Here is a 16711-nt window from a genome sequence, read left to right as displayed (position 1 = left end):
AATACTGTATTTATCCTTAAATGATTGTCATCAAAGTCAAAAATGGAAATAAAAGATTTCATCAAAAATTAGCATTAACATTTTATGTTTATAATCTTTATTTTCATTTATTATGAATCAAGGTTCATAACAATTCTTATATTCTTGATAGCCCAAATAGAGCTTAGAAAGAAAATAAAATCTGTTTGAATTGCTAGGATTAGTGGGGTTGGCCCTGCAATTGTCATAGTTGTTTTATTGATATCAAGAATGTTTTGAACTGTGTTACTGGAGTGAATATGAATCATATATTTTAAATTCACATTTATATTGCAGAACAGAGTCATGTGATTAACAATAAAAAGTGAGTCTTGGCTAGTTAAAAAAAATTCAAATTAAAAGGATTTAAATCTTCTTATAGTTTGTCACCTTCTCTGATTTCATGTGCACTCACTGTATATTTCTAAATAACACTGCCCTATAGGTAGATGATAAACTGTTTCCTCCTTACACGTGATTATTTCATTTTGAATTTACTAATTATAATTTTTGCGTGTCTCAGATGATATATTTTCAGCTTTAGAAACAAAAAACTATTCGTTTTCTTTCTGATTAAAACATTCTTCTTTTACATTTTGATTTTTGATTTTGTCTATACTCTGTGTGTGTAGCTATATTTTGCAAATAAATTCTGCCTTTGAGTGATACTGCACAGATGAAGACTGTGGGGGGAATAGAAACCTTATTTTACATTTTTTGAGTAAGATAAACGAGCAGACGTTCTAGACTGAAAATTGCAAATTCAATCCTACATCTTTGTAATTTAAAATAAAATGCCTTAAAAGAATTTTTGAAGTCGAGGTTTTATGATCAAATGATCAAAAAAGAGATATGTTGATACTGGACATGACTTAATTCCATGTCTCAATGGAAGAAAACCTGGAAAATTATTTGTACAACTGATATAAAAGCAAAGTTCTAGATTAGTATTTTAAATAATTTGGACAATATAATTGCAAATGTTATGTGTCAAACTTTAAAGTATTAAAACTTTTTTTAGTATTTCAATACTAAGCCAGTTGAATTATTTTAGTTTACATATTTGATAAATCTAATAATTTTGAAAAATGAAGTACAAGGGGACCTCATTCCAGTGACATATTCCTGAAAAAAACTGAAAGAACATACTACACTTTTTGGAAGTGTGTTTAAAATCAAAGAATGTTCCTGAATATAACCAGTGGATTTTACACTTAAAAAATGCACCCAGAAATAGTACCAATAAAATGTAAAGTTTTGCTTTGGCTGATGCATGCATAGTTTTTCCATATATAGTAAAAATAAAGCACATCAGATTGTGCTTTTATTTTGAGATAAATGGAGTCTTGGCATGGAGGTTTTTTATGTAATGTAACACTATTCATGTAAAGCTGTGTCTCAATTTTTTTTCTTTTGCTTGAGGGTTGGGTTGTTTTGGGCTTTTTTAATGAGAAGAACAAATGAATATCCCAAAGTGACTAGAACATATAACTTTGAAATTTACAGATAGTTCTTTTTTTTCCAGCAGTAATAAGTCAAAGCCCTGTTGTTTTGTATCAGATTTGGATTTACCTGTCTGTTGTCTTAAAATAAACAAAAATTTCAGACATACAACAAAGGAAATTCTGATATTATTAAACAAAAAGAAAGAGCATACTGCACAGGCTTTTTTTTTTTTTATTAATAATCTATGTAAATTGTGTTGTATAATGGGAAATTATACAACAAATCTGCATTAACAGATTACTTTGATTTTCTCCCTACCTTCACCTTATCTTGTTTACCAAACTATGACATTGTTTCAAGCTCGTGACCAGGAATTTTATTTCATCCCATCCAGCAAATTTGGTATATCAAAGTTCTGGTGGCTACTTTAGGCGCTGACTCAGCAAAATTGAAGCTGCTTCATACAGCATGAAGTGATAATCCATTACAGCTTAAATTCCTGTGAGGGAATAGGTTCCCGAAAGGCTCAAAAAATGTTATTTTGTCTGCATAATTTAAGTGTTTTCGTCTCTCAGTATTAATAATGCAAATAATGTGGCAGAACAGTTAATGGTCTTGATTTAAAAATTCCTAGCATATTAGGTCTAAAAAGCCAAAATATAACACAGCTTGTCTTAAGTGAATAATGGAAGGACTGTAAGCACACAAATTAGACTGCCCGCAAATTAGAATGCCAGTTACAAAATTGCTGTCCAAACAATTTGCTCAGTCTTGTAAATTTGGATTTCTGTGTCTACCAGCAAATGTAATTTTGAGTAATGGATGATTGTAGGATGTTTATTAGAGAAAAATGTGAAGCACATAACACTATTAGCAGATGAAGGCATAACAATAATAAACAATATAACCACAATAGAACCATGAAAACTGCATAGAAGCTAATTGGCACTAGTGCTAATGACTGCAACACAAGGTAGATAAGAAACCTATAAAAAGTAGAATTATTGGGTTGGCTATCTAAATATGAGGGGAAGAATTACCTATGAATATGCATACAATGTGAGAGGTGGTTAACATGGGACAGCATAGAAAATCCTCTGGCAGTGTGCTTTTTGGAGAAGAAACGTGGCATGGTAACTAGCTGTCTCTTGTGTGCTTGGATGAGCTCTATGGGATAGTGCAGGTAAAACAAATGTTTTTTTTCCTTTGCCTTTCTTTGCTTTGTCGGATGCTAGCTATCTTTGCTTCGATTTCCAAAACTGCTGAAAGTGTTGTTTTTCTGGTGTGATTCAGCTCCTCTATGTGGGCACCATTGCTGTGCTCTAGGTCCCTGCAAGGGGGCTGAACCTCCATCATAAACCAGGCAGTACTGAACGCCAGAGAGCTTCTCAAGTGTTGCAATTAGTGCATATTGCAGATTGATCTACAGGTTCTGATGGGAGGGAATGGTTTTGGAAATAGCAGAGTGAGCATCGGGGAGAGGTACTCAGAAACTCTTTAAAACTCTCTAGGGTGAAGAAGATGATACGTCTGTTCCTAGAGCAACCTGAAAAAGTGTGGGTTACAGCCACATTTGAATTAGGTTTGCCTTCTGACTATATCAGTCAGAGAAATTATAGCTGTTCCTGTGTTTTACAAAATATATGTCTCACAGACCGTATATCTGCACAGAGTAGTTTCAACCTAAGGCATTTGGTGTAATTTATGTATTCATTGAGGTGTGAAAGGATCAGACATAAGATAATAACGTGTAATATCACATAAACCACAAAGTACCTTAGGTACCAAGGTAGAGATAGAAAGACAAAGTTTGATGTTGGGAGCTCTTTACTGGATGCGTGTCTCACACTACTTTTCTCACATTCATATTACTCCAAAAGGGGAGTGAAATTACAGTTGTGCAACTTTTCCCTTTGTTTTTATAATTTTCTTTGACTAGTCTAATTTTGAGTATTTTAAGTCATGAGCTAGTGCTTCTTCTGAAGAGCTTTTTGTAAATCATACTGTCAGAATATTTTCTGCAATCCAAAATTAAAAGCTGGCTAGATAAGACCAATTTTTTTTACATAAAAAGTTTTAGGTTATAGTTTCCTTTTAGAATTTTCATTCTTTAATAAAATGCTAACATTAAAAAAAATACCACTCACATATTTGATAGTCTAGTACTCCAGTTACCTTTCTTTTGTGCATCTAATATTTAAGAAATTATTATGTTAACTGGATTATTGAATTTGTAAGAAATTCACATATAGATAGAAGGATAGGTATACTTGAGTACATTTTGAAATCAACAACAGAAAGCAGAACTGTTACAGAGCTTATTAGAATACTCTGACATAAGTTTGGTGATCAGTGCTATACTGCATACTTTTTTTCCTTATCTATTTTTTTATTTTATTTTTGTGCCTTGCACTGTGAAGCTCTACTTAAACAAGATAAATATATTAGGGAAGAGATTTTCTGGCAATAATTTATATATACATACACACACATGCACATGCATAATATCTCTCTATATATACAAATATATATCTAAATACTATGTCTTTTATATATATAAATTATATGTATATATATTTTTTAAAACTTGTCCATTGTACTGTTAAGTTTTAGAGATTTCAAATAACATTTCTATTGAACCATGTATTTTGTCTGGAATTGAAATTTATGTTCTGCCTCATATTTTTTCTGTCAAGGAATCAAAGAGTTTAGACAAATGCATTTTTAAAATTGTATTTTCAATTATTTTCTGTCTGATAAGTAAAGTGTTAGGAAAGGTGTGATTGTTTTTGTCATTTACCAGTACTGCAGATGAGAGTGTTCATATTCTAGCATAAGAAAACATTGCAAACTTAACATTGTATTGAACAGAAAAATCTGTTTGAGTATGGTAAGTAAATATTTCAGGTGGGGAAAAATACCCTCAAAATACTCCTCTGCAAAGAGAGAAAATGTTACGAGGAAGAAGTCTGCATAGCAGCTCTGCTGTGCATCAGGTCATTAATCTGTTCATATGTTTGTAAAGTAGTGCCGTGCCATGTCAATTCAGTTATATTTCCATGAGTTTGAGGAAACCACATTACCCTTGTCTTACAAAGTCAAGACAAGGAGAAGCATATTCTTGTTTAGTGATATGAAATGTAAGCTAATGTGAGACATTAACTCAGAGCTGAAATAGTCTGTTTTAAAACACAGGCACCATAAGTTTAAAATGCAGGACATGAAAAGTGAATTTAAGATTGATTGGGCACTGCGACATTCCTTTTCTGATACAAGTGTCTGTTTCTTTTTCATAAGTGACTTTTATATACATAGGAGTCTTAATTTTATTGACTTCCAAGTCAGTAAAATAATGTTTCACTGAACAGACAAATGCCTGAATGCCTTTAAAATGCTCAGCTATAGACTTAAAAAATCTTGTAAATCTTCTTCAGAAATGTTATTGTAGTTCCAATTTTGGATTAGTTTGTTTGGATGAAAATTTTTTGGAGTAATTCACCGAAGAGATTTGTTTCCATTTTCCTGCTCATCTGCTTTGCTAAGATTTATAAAATAGCAGTTGTTTCTTGCTCTTGCAATGCATTTTCAATGATGGCTAGGAATAGAAGAGAACCAGAAGCTAGCGTCATCCACATTTGGATAGAAGAGTAAATTTGTTGATGGCAAAATTTGATACATATTTATGCACTTAACCAGTTTGATTTTGCTTATTGCCTGTATATGTGCTGGGTATGTGTATGTTGAAAAATGTCCATACCCAACTGTAAAATAGTTTGATTTTTTTTTTTAATCTTTTGGAAAAATGCATTATCCTGTTTGTCTAACATTGCTAATGTCATTTGTTTTTCTTTTTTATTATTTTAAGACATTTTCATCAGTTTCATTCTTTGAACTCCTTGAGACGTTTATATAAAAATTACTAGTGAGTTAATCTTTGTCTTATTTTTTTGATTTTTATTCCTCAAAAAAATAGTTGAACATCCATAGCTGTACTTCGTTTTGCCACCTTTCTCTTTCTAAAAGCTCTCTTACTTTATTCTGGTTGTAAAAGTGTCATGTAACCCATCCACAATATTAACATTGCAGTGCTCATATTGGTACATATGATAGTTCCTTAACCCAAAAGAAGTAGTTTGCATTAGTAAGATTTTTGTGAATGCTCGTGGAAAGCATGATTTTAGATATTTCCTCTTTCTTTCCTTGTAACCCATTAGAACAGAAACAGATCCTAAAACTGTTCCAGAAGTGTATTTGTCACAGCTGAAGTTGATCACTGTTGTTTCTAATTACTACATGTTCACATTTTAGTGATATTCCACGGATTCCTGAGACTTCTCACCCCCCATTAGAGTCTAGTGAGTACAATCCTTGTTCTGTCTTCTAAGCATGATAATGTACCTAGCACAATTGTTTCAGCTATAAATTTTCTTGAATTTTTTGAAATTCTATGAATTTATATGAAAGATGATCACTGGAAATCACATTGGTGCTGAGATTTTTGTGTGACAAAATTCGGTGGGTTTTGGTCTTGTGTGTTAAATGTGAAGCAATACAGATTTTAATAGAGCTATACAGATTTCAAATGTTAGCATAATTTCCTTATTTTCTTCTATACCTTTTGTTGTTAGTACCCTACTTGTATATATGCTATGGGCCAAAACAGTCATTTACTTGCCCTAACAAAACAGACAAAACAGGTATAAGAGATTGCCAAAAGTAAAAATGGTGTTGGGATTTCACCTCCTGCACCATTCAGCATAAGCCCAGTGTTCTTGCTTCTCTTTTTCTTGACAGTGTTCTTAGATAAGTGTTGGTTAGGTGAATTTTTTGTGTGTCATGCTTCAAAAGAAGGGTGTTCTTTTCAGCTCTGCCATTGGAACGTAGTTAGCTTGAGTATGTGAGGGTCATGGCTCCCACTCCTTTGTCATCTGAGCCTTTTCTGAGATGCAACCAGAAATGCTCCCTGGGACAGGGACTCGTGCAGTCAACAAGTGCTGTTAAACCTGTCATGAGCTCATATCATTACTGAGGGCTCTGTTTCACTGGTGGAAAATTGATAATGTTCAGCACTTGCAGGAACACCCTGCATGCCAGATGCATGTGCTGCACAGCTTCCTATTAAAATTTCAGAGGCTACCAGAAAAATAAACCATAAAACTGATATGGTTTATTCATCAAAGATTTGAGATCATACAGCAGAATAGTTTGGGTGGGAAGGAAGATGTATATTTCTATCAGAGAACAATATTTTATTTACAACACTTGCTATGGTTTGTCAATGATATATGAGGAGCACTTTTTTATATGTTACTTCAAATAACACAAAAAAGGACAGGTTTAATCTGGGGTAAGGGTAAGCAGGCAGTCTTTTCACCATGCTGTCTACATCAGTTTAAAATCTTTCTGCCTATTAATCCAGTTATAGCGTGTATAAGTACAAACTTTATACAATTCAAACAAAAAGCAATTCATAAGTTATCCAAATTTGCTTCCAAGTTTGGAATGGTAACTTCACTTGTTTCTCACTTGGTTTTAGGTTCAAGTTCTTTTGAATCTCAGAAGATGGAAAGGCCTTCTATTTCTGTTATATCTCCGACCAGCCCTGGAGCTCTACGGGATGCGCCACAAGTCCTACCAGGCCAGCTTTCTGTGAGCATATTTTGTTTCTTGAGTTGTTAATTGAAATTTATGAAGTGCTGGTCCTCAGCCCTGCACATTCCCAAGGTCTGTTGGAAGATCAAGAGAAATGTCTGTTGCTGCTAAAGACTAACATCTTTCAAATGGTTTTAACACCTTCTTTATGCACTCACAAACCAGTACTGTAATCATAGTGGAAGTAAGGAATTGTCTTAATACCTAAAGAGCACAGGAATTTACCTTGAAAGGAGCCCATAAAAGTGTCTTGGAACTTGGCATCTTGGGGCCCCTGCACTGAAAATGGTGACTTTTCTGTACCTGCCCAGTAATCTGCAGATAATAAGCCTAAGTATCACTTTATCCTCTTTAAGGGGGCAGTTAAAGAGCTGTGTATTTGTTAAGCATTTGTTAAGCGTTGTTAATGCATTCAGTAGTGCATTTTAATTTAGATACACAGTACATCCTGGAACTGTCTATAATACTAATTGAAGTTCTTCTTATTAAATATACTGTAAGTACTTAGACTTTGTTTTGTACATTCTTACATTTTTATATTGATCGTATTAATTTCTAAGTATACAACAGGCTCAAAAATTTCATAATATTATGATTCTCTTAAGAAATTATTTAGCTTTATATTATATTTTTCATAAGAACATTTGAAAGGGTTACAAATTTGAGTACATAGATTTCAACTATGTCTTGAGTTTAGCTGCATTCAGGGCTTACTGTTTAATGTAGTTTTAAGCTTCAGAGCTAAGACATATGATGGTTTAAATGCACTCACAGATACAAGATTATGCAGTGAGTATAGTAAATAACGTAAGTATAATCAGGCACCACCATTTTATTCAGATGTGGTAAATAAAAAAGTCAGGTATACACCATCATCTTTTTCATCAAAGTTAAATATTAAGGGATTTGAAATAAAAACATCTTATTGTCTCTTAGAAAAAAGCAATGGTTACTTTTACATTGTGGTTATTGTGATGCATTCTGAAAATTCTGTTTTTTCTTCATTTTCAGTAATGTTAACTTGATTCTTCTAGGTTAAACTCTGGTATGACAAAGTGGGACATCAGTTAATAGTAAATGTTCTGCAAGCAACAGATTTGCCACCAAGAGTAGATGGACGCCCCAGAAATCCCTATGTAAAAATGTATTTTCTTCCAGACAGAAGGTAGTAGAATTTCAGTTTAGAAAATTATGTTGTAATTTACCATGTATTGCATTAACTTTTAATGAATGATTATGAAGTAAAGAACTCCTTTTTACAACTTTTTACAGCTAGATAATTTATAACAAAAAACTGCGCTTCAATCATGCAAGTCAGTATCAAGTTAACTTTGTGGACTTTTGTATGAATGCAATTCACTGTACAGCAAATGCTTTTTTCATGTAGGCATTATCAGATCAGAAAGAATGAAAACAGTTGAGTGCTAATGAGTAGATGGCATTTTGCAATTTATCTCTACAGACAATTTACAATCACTATTTATGTTTCAGTGATAAGAGTAAAAGAAGGACCAAAACAGTAAAGAAAAGTCTAGAGCCAAAATGGAACCAAACTTTTCTCTACTCACATGTACATCGTAGAGATTTTAGAGAACGAATGCTTGAAATAACTGTATGGGACCAGCCAAGAGTACAAGAAGAAGAGAGTGAATTTCTTGGAGAGGTGATACATGCAATCATATTTCTTTTGAGTTCATTGAATACATATATATATGTATATTTTATATGTTTCTGTGTGTGCCTTCAAAAAGTAAAATTAAAACCTGATGATTTTTATACTAGATTCTTATAGAGCTGGAGACAGCACTTTTAGATGATGAACCACATTGGTATAAGCTACAGACACATGATGAATCTTCACTACCTCTGCCTCAGCCATCACCTTTCATGCCAAGAAGACATGTTCATGGTGGAGAAAGCACTAGCAAAAAATTACAAAGTAGGTCCAAATTCCATTAAACTCTTTTAAATTTTAAATGCTATATATGGTATAAGGGTATTCAAATTCCTTATACAAGATAAAAATACTATATCATAGTCTTAAAAAATAATGAAAATGTGTGGCAGAAAGGAGATGTAAATTATGACATTATGACATGCCAGCCTTATGCTTGCAATGTATAGCTTTCAAGTAGGTGAAAACTGCTGCAATTGATTGGTCTTCTATGGCAGAACAAAATTGTTCAGAGGTTTTTTTGCATAAATTTCCTTTTAAATAGAAAGGTCATAATTATTGGATACTTTTTTTAATAAATAAAAGCATTTTATTTTAAAACAAGGAAGCCCTTAAAGACTTACAAGGCTTAAAAACACTTTATGCATAAAGTTAGTCTCAACCTCTGGTATGGTCATTATACAATCAGACAAGATATGTACTGTGGCAGCAAAGAGAAATTGTATGCATGTGTTTGGGAAGTACAGTTGTTTTCATGAGTCTGATTTCAGGTTTGTGTGAGACACGTTAAAAGAAGGAATTTATTGAAATATTTGAATACTGTAGCTTCTCTGTTAATTTAAATTAATTTAAGATTTATTTAGGTATATGAAGGGTGTAGGGCATTATTTTAAAATACATTTCCAAGCTATTTTCTGATCTTTTTGAAACATGGAAGTCATTCACTCCAACCAATGTGTAGGAAATTGGTGAACACTCAGGAATAAATTATAAATATGTCATACTGCTGTAATTGCTGCATACATGCCCAAACAGAGGATATGTATAGACAGAGCAAATTAAAGGTTAGTTTTCATGAGATATTTGAGCTTTTCTGAAAGCTGGCAGTGCTGTTTCCGCTTCCCCTCTCTCACCATATGCTGCCTCATCTCCCTTCCTGTTCAGCAAGCTGATTCAGCTTATTCACAGAAATAGCACAAGAGATTTTTTGCCTTTATTTGAGTTTCACTTTCTTCAGGCTTAGTGAGATAAACTATTCTAGTAGAGGATTACTGAGGAATTGAGAGAAAGGGAAAGGAGGCTGCAGCAGCTGTAAGATGTTAAACTGGCACAGCTGTCTTGTGAAATGTCAATTAGTCATTGCAGTTTAGTTCTCTATTGTTTTCACTTAAAATCATCTTTTTAGTTTCAGTAGTATGTTAAATGAACATATTCTTACATTTTATAACACAACCAGATGTTCAGGTATTTGTTTACCTTACTGTTGTACAGGATCTCGGCCAATCAGTGATAGTGACATCTCAGATTATGATGTTGATGATGGTATTGGAGTTGTTCCTCCAGGTGCGTGGGTGAAGAGCATGGTCCTGCTTTCTTCTTCTACTTCTTTTTTGCTTGTTTGTTTTTGTTTCTTTACAACATTTTGGAATATTGAGGATGCTGGTTTCAGAGAGTACATTGTGAAAAGAAACAGTTTTCCTGATTATTCCATGGTACTTGTACTAAATTGTGGAGAATTAAAAGATTCTACTATTCATTCATTTATATTTCTTTTACATATCATGCTTTTTATGTGAACCACTGGTTCATTCAAATTGTTTAATTGTTTACTGCATAATGCTCCAAGCATTATTTAAAATATAAATTAAATTTTAAAAATCCACGCATTTTAAAATAGTAATTAATATTTCAGTGTTTATTGAAAGTGTATTTTGTTATTTTGCTTTTTGCTTGAAATTTAGATATAATGCAGTCTCCCATGGACTTTATTGATAATGCATGGCTGTAGATTAAGATGCATGTAGCATGGCTATATCTTTTATAGTTTTCGTAAGCCTTCATGAACTATCATTACCCTAAATGTTCATAAATATATACTTTTAGAGATTGTCATGGTTTGACTTTTAATTCAGCATTCCTTACATACTGAAAATCTTGAGAATTATCTTGGATACAACATTTTTCTAGTTCTATTTGACTGTTGCCACATGCTACATAAATATGTTTCCCAATTGCCCCAAGCTAATTGAAGAGACACTATGCCATTGCTAGCACTAAATCAGTTTCTGTGGACCTTCCTGATGAAAATCACTGAATTGAATCATGGTGACATTTGGAAAACTCTCTATCTGTGTTTAAAATAATGTCACAATTTATTTATCCACTATATAAACAGACAAATAAATCACATATTTTTTAATGCAGTATCATTTTGATGTTTACTGAGCCAAATTCTCCTTCCTTTGATGCTGATTGGGTTCTTTCATTAATTTAATACATTTAGCACCTGAGTTGCTAAGAGAGAAATTTGCTCATGTATGTCTAGTTATGATATTTGCTTTGATATTTTTGCATCAGCAGAGAGAGTGAACATTTAAAACAAAAATAAATGATAGGTTCTAGATATTTTTCCTGTCTATTACTTCTTTTCTTTTTTTTTTTTTCTGTAGTTGACAATGTAGTCTATCTATGGCATATCTTTGTAGACTTACTTGTATTTAAGATTTTAGTGTATTAAAAACAGGCATTTTTTCAACTGCCGGTCCTTCAGTAGATCCATTTGAAAGGAATAATTTTCCATTTGACAGAAAACATTCAAAATGGTTCAGCTGAATATATTGGACTTTGTTCACTGGGTCAACATTTGAGTAACTGATTCTTACTGAAATTTCTTGGGACTTCATGCTCAGGTGTGCCTGTGAAGAATGCATGTCTTCAAGCTTTCTCAGAGATCATTGCAGAAAAGAGCAGGATTTAATCTTTAGAATTGGATTTACAATGAGCTGAGAGTCTCCAAACTGAAAATCGAAGGGTCTAGTGAGGAAACTCCTTCTGAAGTCCACCTAATTTGAAACATTCTATTAGTTGACCTGACTAAGCACAAATTTGTCCATTTTGAGTTTAATGGATACATTTGTTCAGCAATTGTAAGTGGAGTTCATGTGTTTGTGATTCCTATGTAAAGTGGATATGCATATGAGTGTGGGAGTTTTGTTTGCCAATGCACCTTGAGTTCTTAAAAGGGTGTTAAACTTTAGGCACACAGGGCCAAAGAAAATTTGAGTCATCAGCCACAAATATACAACAGCCAAGATGGCATATATAAATGTATTTTGCAGTAAGACCTAGAAAAGGTTGCTAGTCCCACTGTCTGTTGAATTGCTTGAAAATCTTAGGTGCAGATTCGCAAAGTTGACTGGAGATCAAGTTTATATATGCATTTCTACCCTCCTGTCCAACCTTCCTTATTTATCACACTGCTAAATCATCTAAGACTTTGGACTGCTACCTTCATTTGCACTGAATGAGTAATACAGTATCTTCTCCATTTAATAGTTTCCTCTGTTAAAACTAAGTTCCATGCAAGTTCCTTGTCATGTTGCAGGGCTTTTACCCCCGCTTTTCTACTGTCCTTCAGAACCATGGTCCTCACCAGACTATACCCCAGCTCTTCTCTGGTTCAGATTTCCCATGCATCCTCTTGCAAGGTATGCATGTAGGAAGGAAGAGTGAGTATCCACATTGTAGTACGGTGACACACCATTTTGGCATAGCCTCTATTGGCCTCAACTAGATTAGTCTAGGATTAAGATGTTCCTTCTCAACAGAAGTATGGATATCAAATTTGAGTTTACAAAATGTGACACAAAAGAAAATATTTCCCTTTAAATATTTCCCTTTTCCTTCCTTTATCACTTTTTTTGTCGATGTTACCCACCAATATGCTTATATATGATAAATAAGCTCTGTCGTTATTAAAGATATTATGCCTAGAATTGTCGAAACATTAAGGTTGGAAAAGGCCTCTAAGATCATGTAGCCCAACTGTTAACCCAGCACCGCTGTGTTCACCACTAAACCATGTCCTCAGTGACACATCCACATGCTTTTTGAACAGTTCCAGGGATGATGATCCACCACTTCCCTGGGAAGCCTGTTCTAGTGCTCAACAACCTTTTCAGGGAAAAAAATTTTCCTAATATCTAGTCTAAACCTACCCTAGCACAAATTGAGTCCATTTCCTCTTATCCTGTCACTTGTTACCTGTGAGAAGAGGCCAGTCCCCACCTCAACACAACCTCCTTTCTGGTAGTTGTAGAGAGCAGTAAGGCCACTCTGAGCCTCCTTTTCTCCAGACTAAACATTCCCAGCTCCCTCAGCTGCTCCTCATAGGACTTACTCTCTAGACCCTTCAGCTTCGTTACCCTTCTCTGGACACACTCCAGCACCTCATTATCTTGTAGTGAGGGGCTCAAATCTGAAGAGAGGATTTGAGGTGCTGCCTCACCAGTGATGAGTGCAGGCGGACACTTACTGCCCTGGTCCCACTGGCCACACTATTTCTGATACAGGCTGGGATACCATTGTCCTTCTTGGCTGCCTGTGCACTCTGCTGGCTCATGTTAAACTGGCTGTTGACCAGACCCCCAGGTCCTTTTCTGCTGAGCTGCTTTGCAGCCACTTTGCCCCACGCCTGTAGTGCTGCATGGGGCTGTTGTGACCCAGGTGCACTTGGCCTTGTGTAACCTCATACTGTTGGCTTTGGTCCGTGGATCCAGCCTGTCCTCTGCAGAGCCTTCCTGCCCTCCAGGAATCAACACTCACCCAGCTTGGTGTTATCTGCAAACTGACTGAGGGTGTACTCGATCCCCTTGTCCAGATCATTAATAAAGACATAAAACTGGGCTGGCCCCAACACTAGGCCTTGGGGAACCCCACTAGTGGCCGTCCACCACCTGGATACAACTCCATTCACCACCATTCTCTAAGCCCTGCCTGCCAGCCAGTTTTTTGCCCAATGAACAGTGCATTTGTCCAAGCCATGAGCTGCCAGACTCTGTGGGAGAATCCTGTGGGAAACAGTGTCAAACACTTTACTAAAGTCTAGGTAGACTACATCCACAGCTTTGTCCTCATCCACTAAGAGGGTGACCTTGTCATAAAAGGTGATCAGGTTAGTCAGGCAGAATCTGCCTTAAAGTTGTTAATTTATACATTTTCCTGAAATATTGAGAAAAGAAGGAAGTTATTTTGCCCCTTAATTTCTCAAGATTTTCACAAAGGTTATTGCTCATTTTCTAAAAAACTAACACATAACTACAAAATTTCATTTCATCTCCAGGAAAACTAAAGAAATGAATGATAAAAATATTTTGGCTAGTTTAACTAACATTGGAAATTCCTGAAACAATAGTTTCAAGTGTTTTATGAATTGCTAAAGTAAATGCAGTATTAGAATTTAGTAATAACAAAGAAAACTATTTTTCTAGAGGTTTCAGCAGCTGCAAAGAATCATTGCTTATAAATGGAAGTAAAGACTGCTATGTCAAAGATAGTGGCACTTTGATAACTTCTAGAATATTTGAAGAAAAGTATTTTTCCCTTGTCTTATCAAAAATACATCTTATCTTTCATGTAATTGTACCATCCTCATTTATTATTAGTATCTTGCAGTGATATATGTATCATTTTTTAATCAGCTCATAGAACTGTTCATAAAAGGAGTTTATATCAATAGCTGAAAGTAACTTTAATTTGAAGTTCTGCTTTAAAAAAAGTGATTTTGACAGGTTTTTCTGGTATGCCAACCCCTACTTACATGAAGAAAATATTATTTTAAATCTCTCAACCTCTTCTTATATGAGAGACACTCATATAAGAGCGTCTGAAGGATCTTTGTGATCCTGAGCTGGTCTTACACCAGTCACTCTGCACCTGTATTGCACTGGGAAGCCCAATACTCCAGAAGGATCAATAAAAGATTTAATATAACCCAAACCTGTTTCGAGGCCCATCTGTTTAACCAGAACTTTAGTAGCTTTCTTAATTAAAATTAAAAAAATCTGATATCCAGCTGGCAGTATCCCAAGGAGTATTTCTAGTAAGGTGTCTTGCTTATATTATGGATAACTCTTCAGAATAGTTTATTTTTCTATCATATATTACCTGTATAAACAGTTGGATTATATTTACCTGCCTCCTGTAGCAGCAGGGTGATATTAACACAATACCTTGTTGTTGTCTGTATTATCTGTAAGAAAATTAAAATAGTTCTGGTATCAAACATATGCTAGAACCATTTTCATCATCCATCATGTATTCATTTCCTATCACACCTGACAGTTTCCCATGAGCAACTGAGAAACTTCTTCTGCATAAACTACCATAAGCTTGATTGCTGCTGTCATGCTGGTCCATGCAAAATTTTTCTCTGCTCACCCTGAAGAGCACAGAGCTTTTATATGAGGAGATGTTACTGTTGCTGTCACTGTCATGGTCACTGTGAAAGTATGGATGTGATTTGACCAACCTGGCAATGCTTGAGCTAGTACTTAGGATAAGTATGAATCACTGTTGCTCTGTCTGTTCTGTAAGCTTTGTGTACACACACTGCATAAGTTTGGGATATTGTTCCCTAGATAGCTTGGCTACGAAGAGTGTATAGCATAAAATCATCTTGGTATACCATATTTTTAAGTACATAGGATAATCCTAGGTGTAATTTTTTAGGAAGACTAGAAATACTCTAAAAATACTCAATGTGTTAAATTGAAATCTGTATGTATTTTTTTTATATTTAAATTATATGTGTTTCAGTACAATCTCCAAAAGCTTGGAAAGAAATTTTGGATTTCTTTAATTTTAGTGTTGAACAAATGTAAACTACTTTTCCTTCTGATAGAGATGACAGGATTTTCTCTAACATTAGGTTTTTTTGAAAATGAAATATCTTTTAGCACATACAACACACATTTAGTCATCCTAGGAAAGGGAACACATCCAGCTTTTGTCGTATGTAGTCATTTTTCCTCTGACAGAAAACCCTGACATTTTTTTCAGCAATCTTAGTACATGAGATGAGGGAATCTCCGTTGAAGTCCTGATAGATTCACTTTTTTGCTTCAATATTTGCACCCAAACCTTGTCCTGAAATCAGGGAGATCCTCATGTTCATATACTGGCCATGACATTCTATGGTGTGAAATATCCCTTTGGTCAGTTCAGGTCAGCTGTTCCAGCTGTGCTACCTCCCAGTTTCTTATGAGTACTTCCTCACTGGCAGAGTATGAGACAAGAAAATAAGTCCTTGACTTAGGAAAAACACAACTTAAGAAAAAACCAAAACATCAGTGTGTTACCAACACCATTCTCATTCCAAATGCAAAACACAGCACTGGAACAGCTACTGAGAAGAAATTAACCCACCAGAGTTGATATCAGGACAATCCTATGTAAAAATGAACTACGAGAAATTTTGCCGCTTATTAATAATATTTGGAAAAAATATTTGCAAAGTATGCAACACCCAATATTCTGTACAATATACTCTAAATGCTAGTAGTTTTTTTAGATGGGTGGCTTTGGCCAAGTTCAGTAGGAGAACATCTTTGTATTTAACTGAAATAAGAGGCAGAAAGATGAGATATATGTATATATATATATATATGTAATATATGGGTAGTCTTGTATGAGTCTGTGCTGTCATATGCAAGTGTGCTTTTTCCATTTTTTGGATGAGGCAAACCTATATCGTTTAGATTCCTTTCAAATATTTGCTACATATAAACTAGCTATATATATAAACTGTATGACACTTTTGAACTACAAGGTACCTAGGGTAGTCTTCCCCAAGTCAGAAAACTATTTCAATTCCCTCCTCCACATCTTCCAGTACATAATAAAAATATCTCAGTTTTTCAG

General features: G+C 34.5%; 1 protein-coding gene across 50 annotated transcripts in view; it reads left to right on the top strand.

Moving 5' to 3' along the window:
* RIMS1 (regulating synaptic membrane exocytosis 1) overlaps nt 1–16711 on the top strand; it is a 318203-nt gene that overhangs the window by 190618 nt on the left and 110874 nt on the right. For 46 of the 50 annotated variants that reach the window (XR_010429395.1, XM_064650188.1, XM_064650141.1 and 43 more), the window contains 6 exons: nt 5773–5819; nt 7001–7113; nt 8151–8281; nt 8608–8779; nt 8899–9055; nt 10283–10354. Coding sequence is in view for 49 of the 50 variants with exons in the window: in XM_064650188.1 (XP_064506258.1) it covers nt 5773–5819; nt 7001–7113; nt 8151–8281; nt 8608–8779; nt 8899–9055; nt 10283–10354 (692 nt within the window). In the remaining variant the exon portion in view is untranslated. The remainder of the gene's footprint in view (nt 1–5772; nt 5820–7000; nt 7114–8150; nt 8282–8607; nt 8780–8898; nt 9056–10282; nt 10355–16711) is intronic. The other 4 variants (XM_064650149.1, XM_064650144.1, XM_064650143.1 and 1 more) reach the window with 1 other exon arrangement.

This window comes from Pseudopipra pipra, chromosome 3 (assembly GCF_036250125.1).
Source record: "Pseudopipra pipra isolate bDixPip1 chromosome 3, bDixPip1.hap1, whole genome shotgun sequence".
Classification (NCBI taxonomy): domain Eukaryota; kingdom Metazoa; phylum Chordata; class Aves; order Passeriformes; family Pipridae; genus Pseudopipra; species Pseudopipra pipra.
The sequence above is the reverse complement of the archived record's forward strand: the minus strand, read 5'-3'. Positions and strand labels throughout refer to the sequence as shown.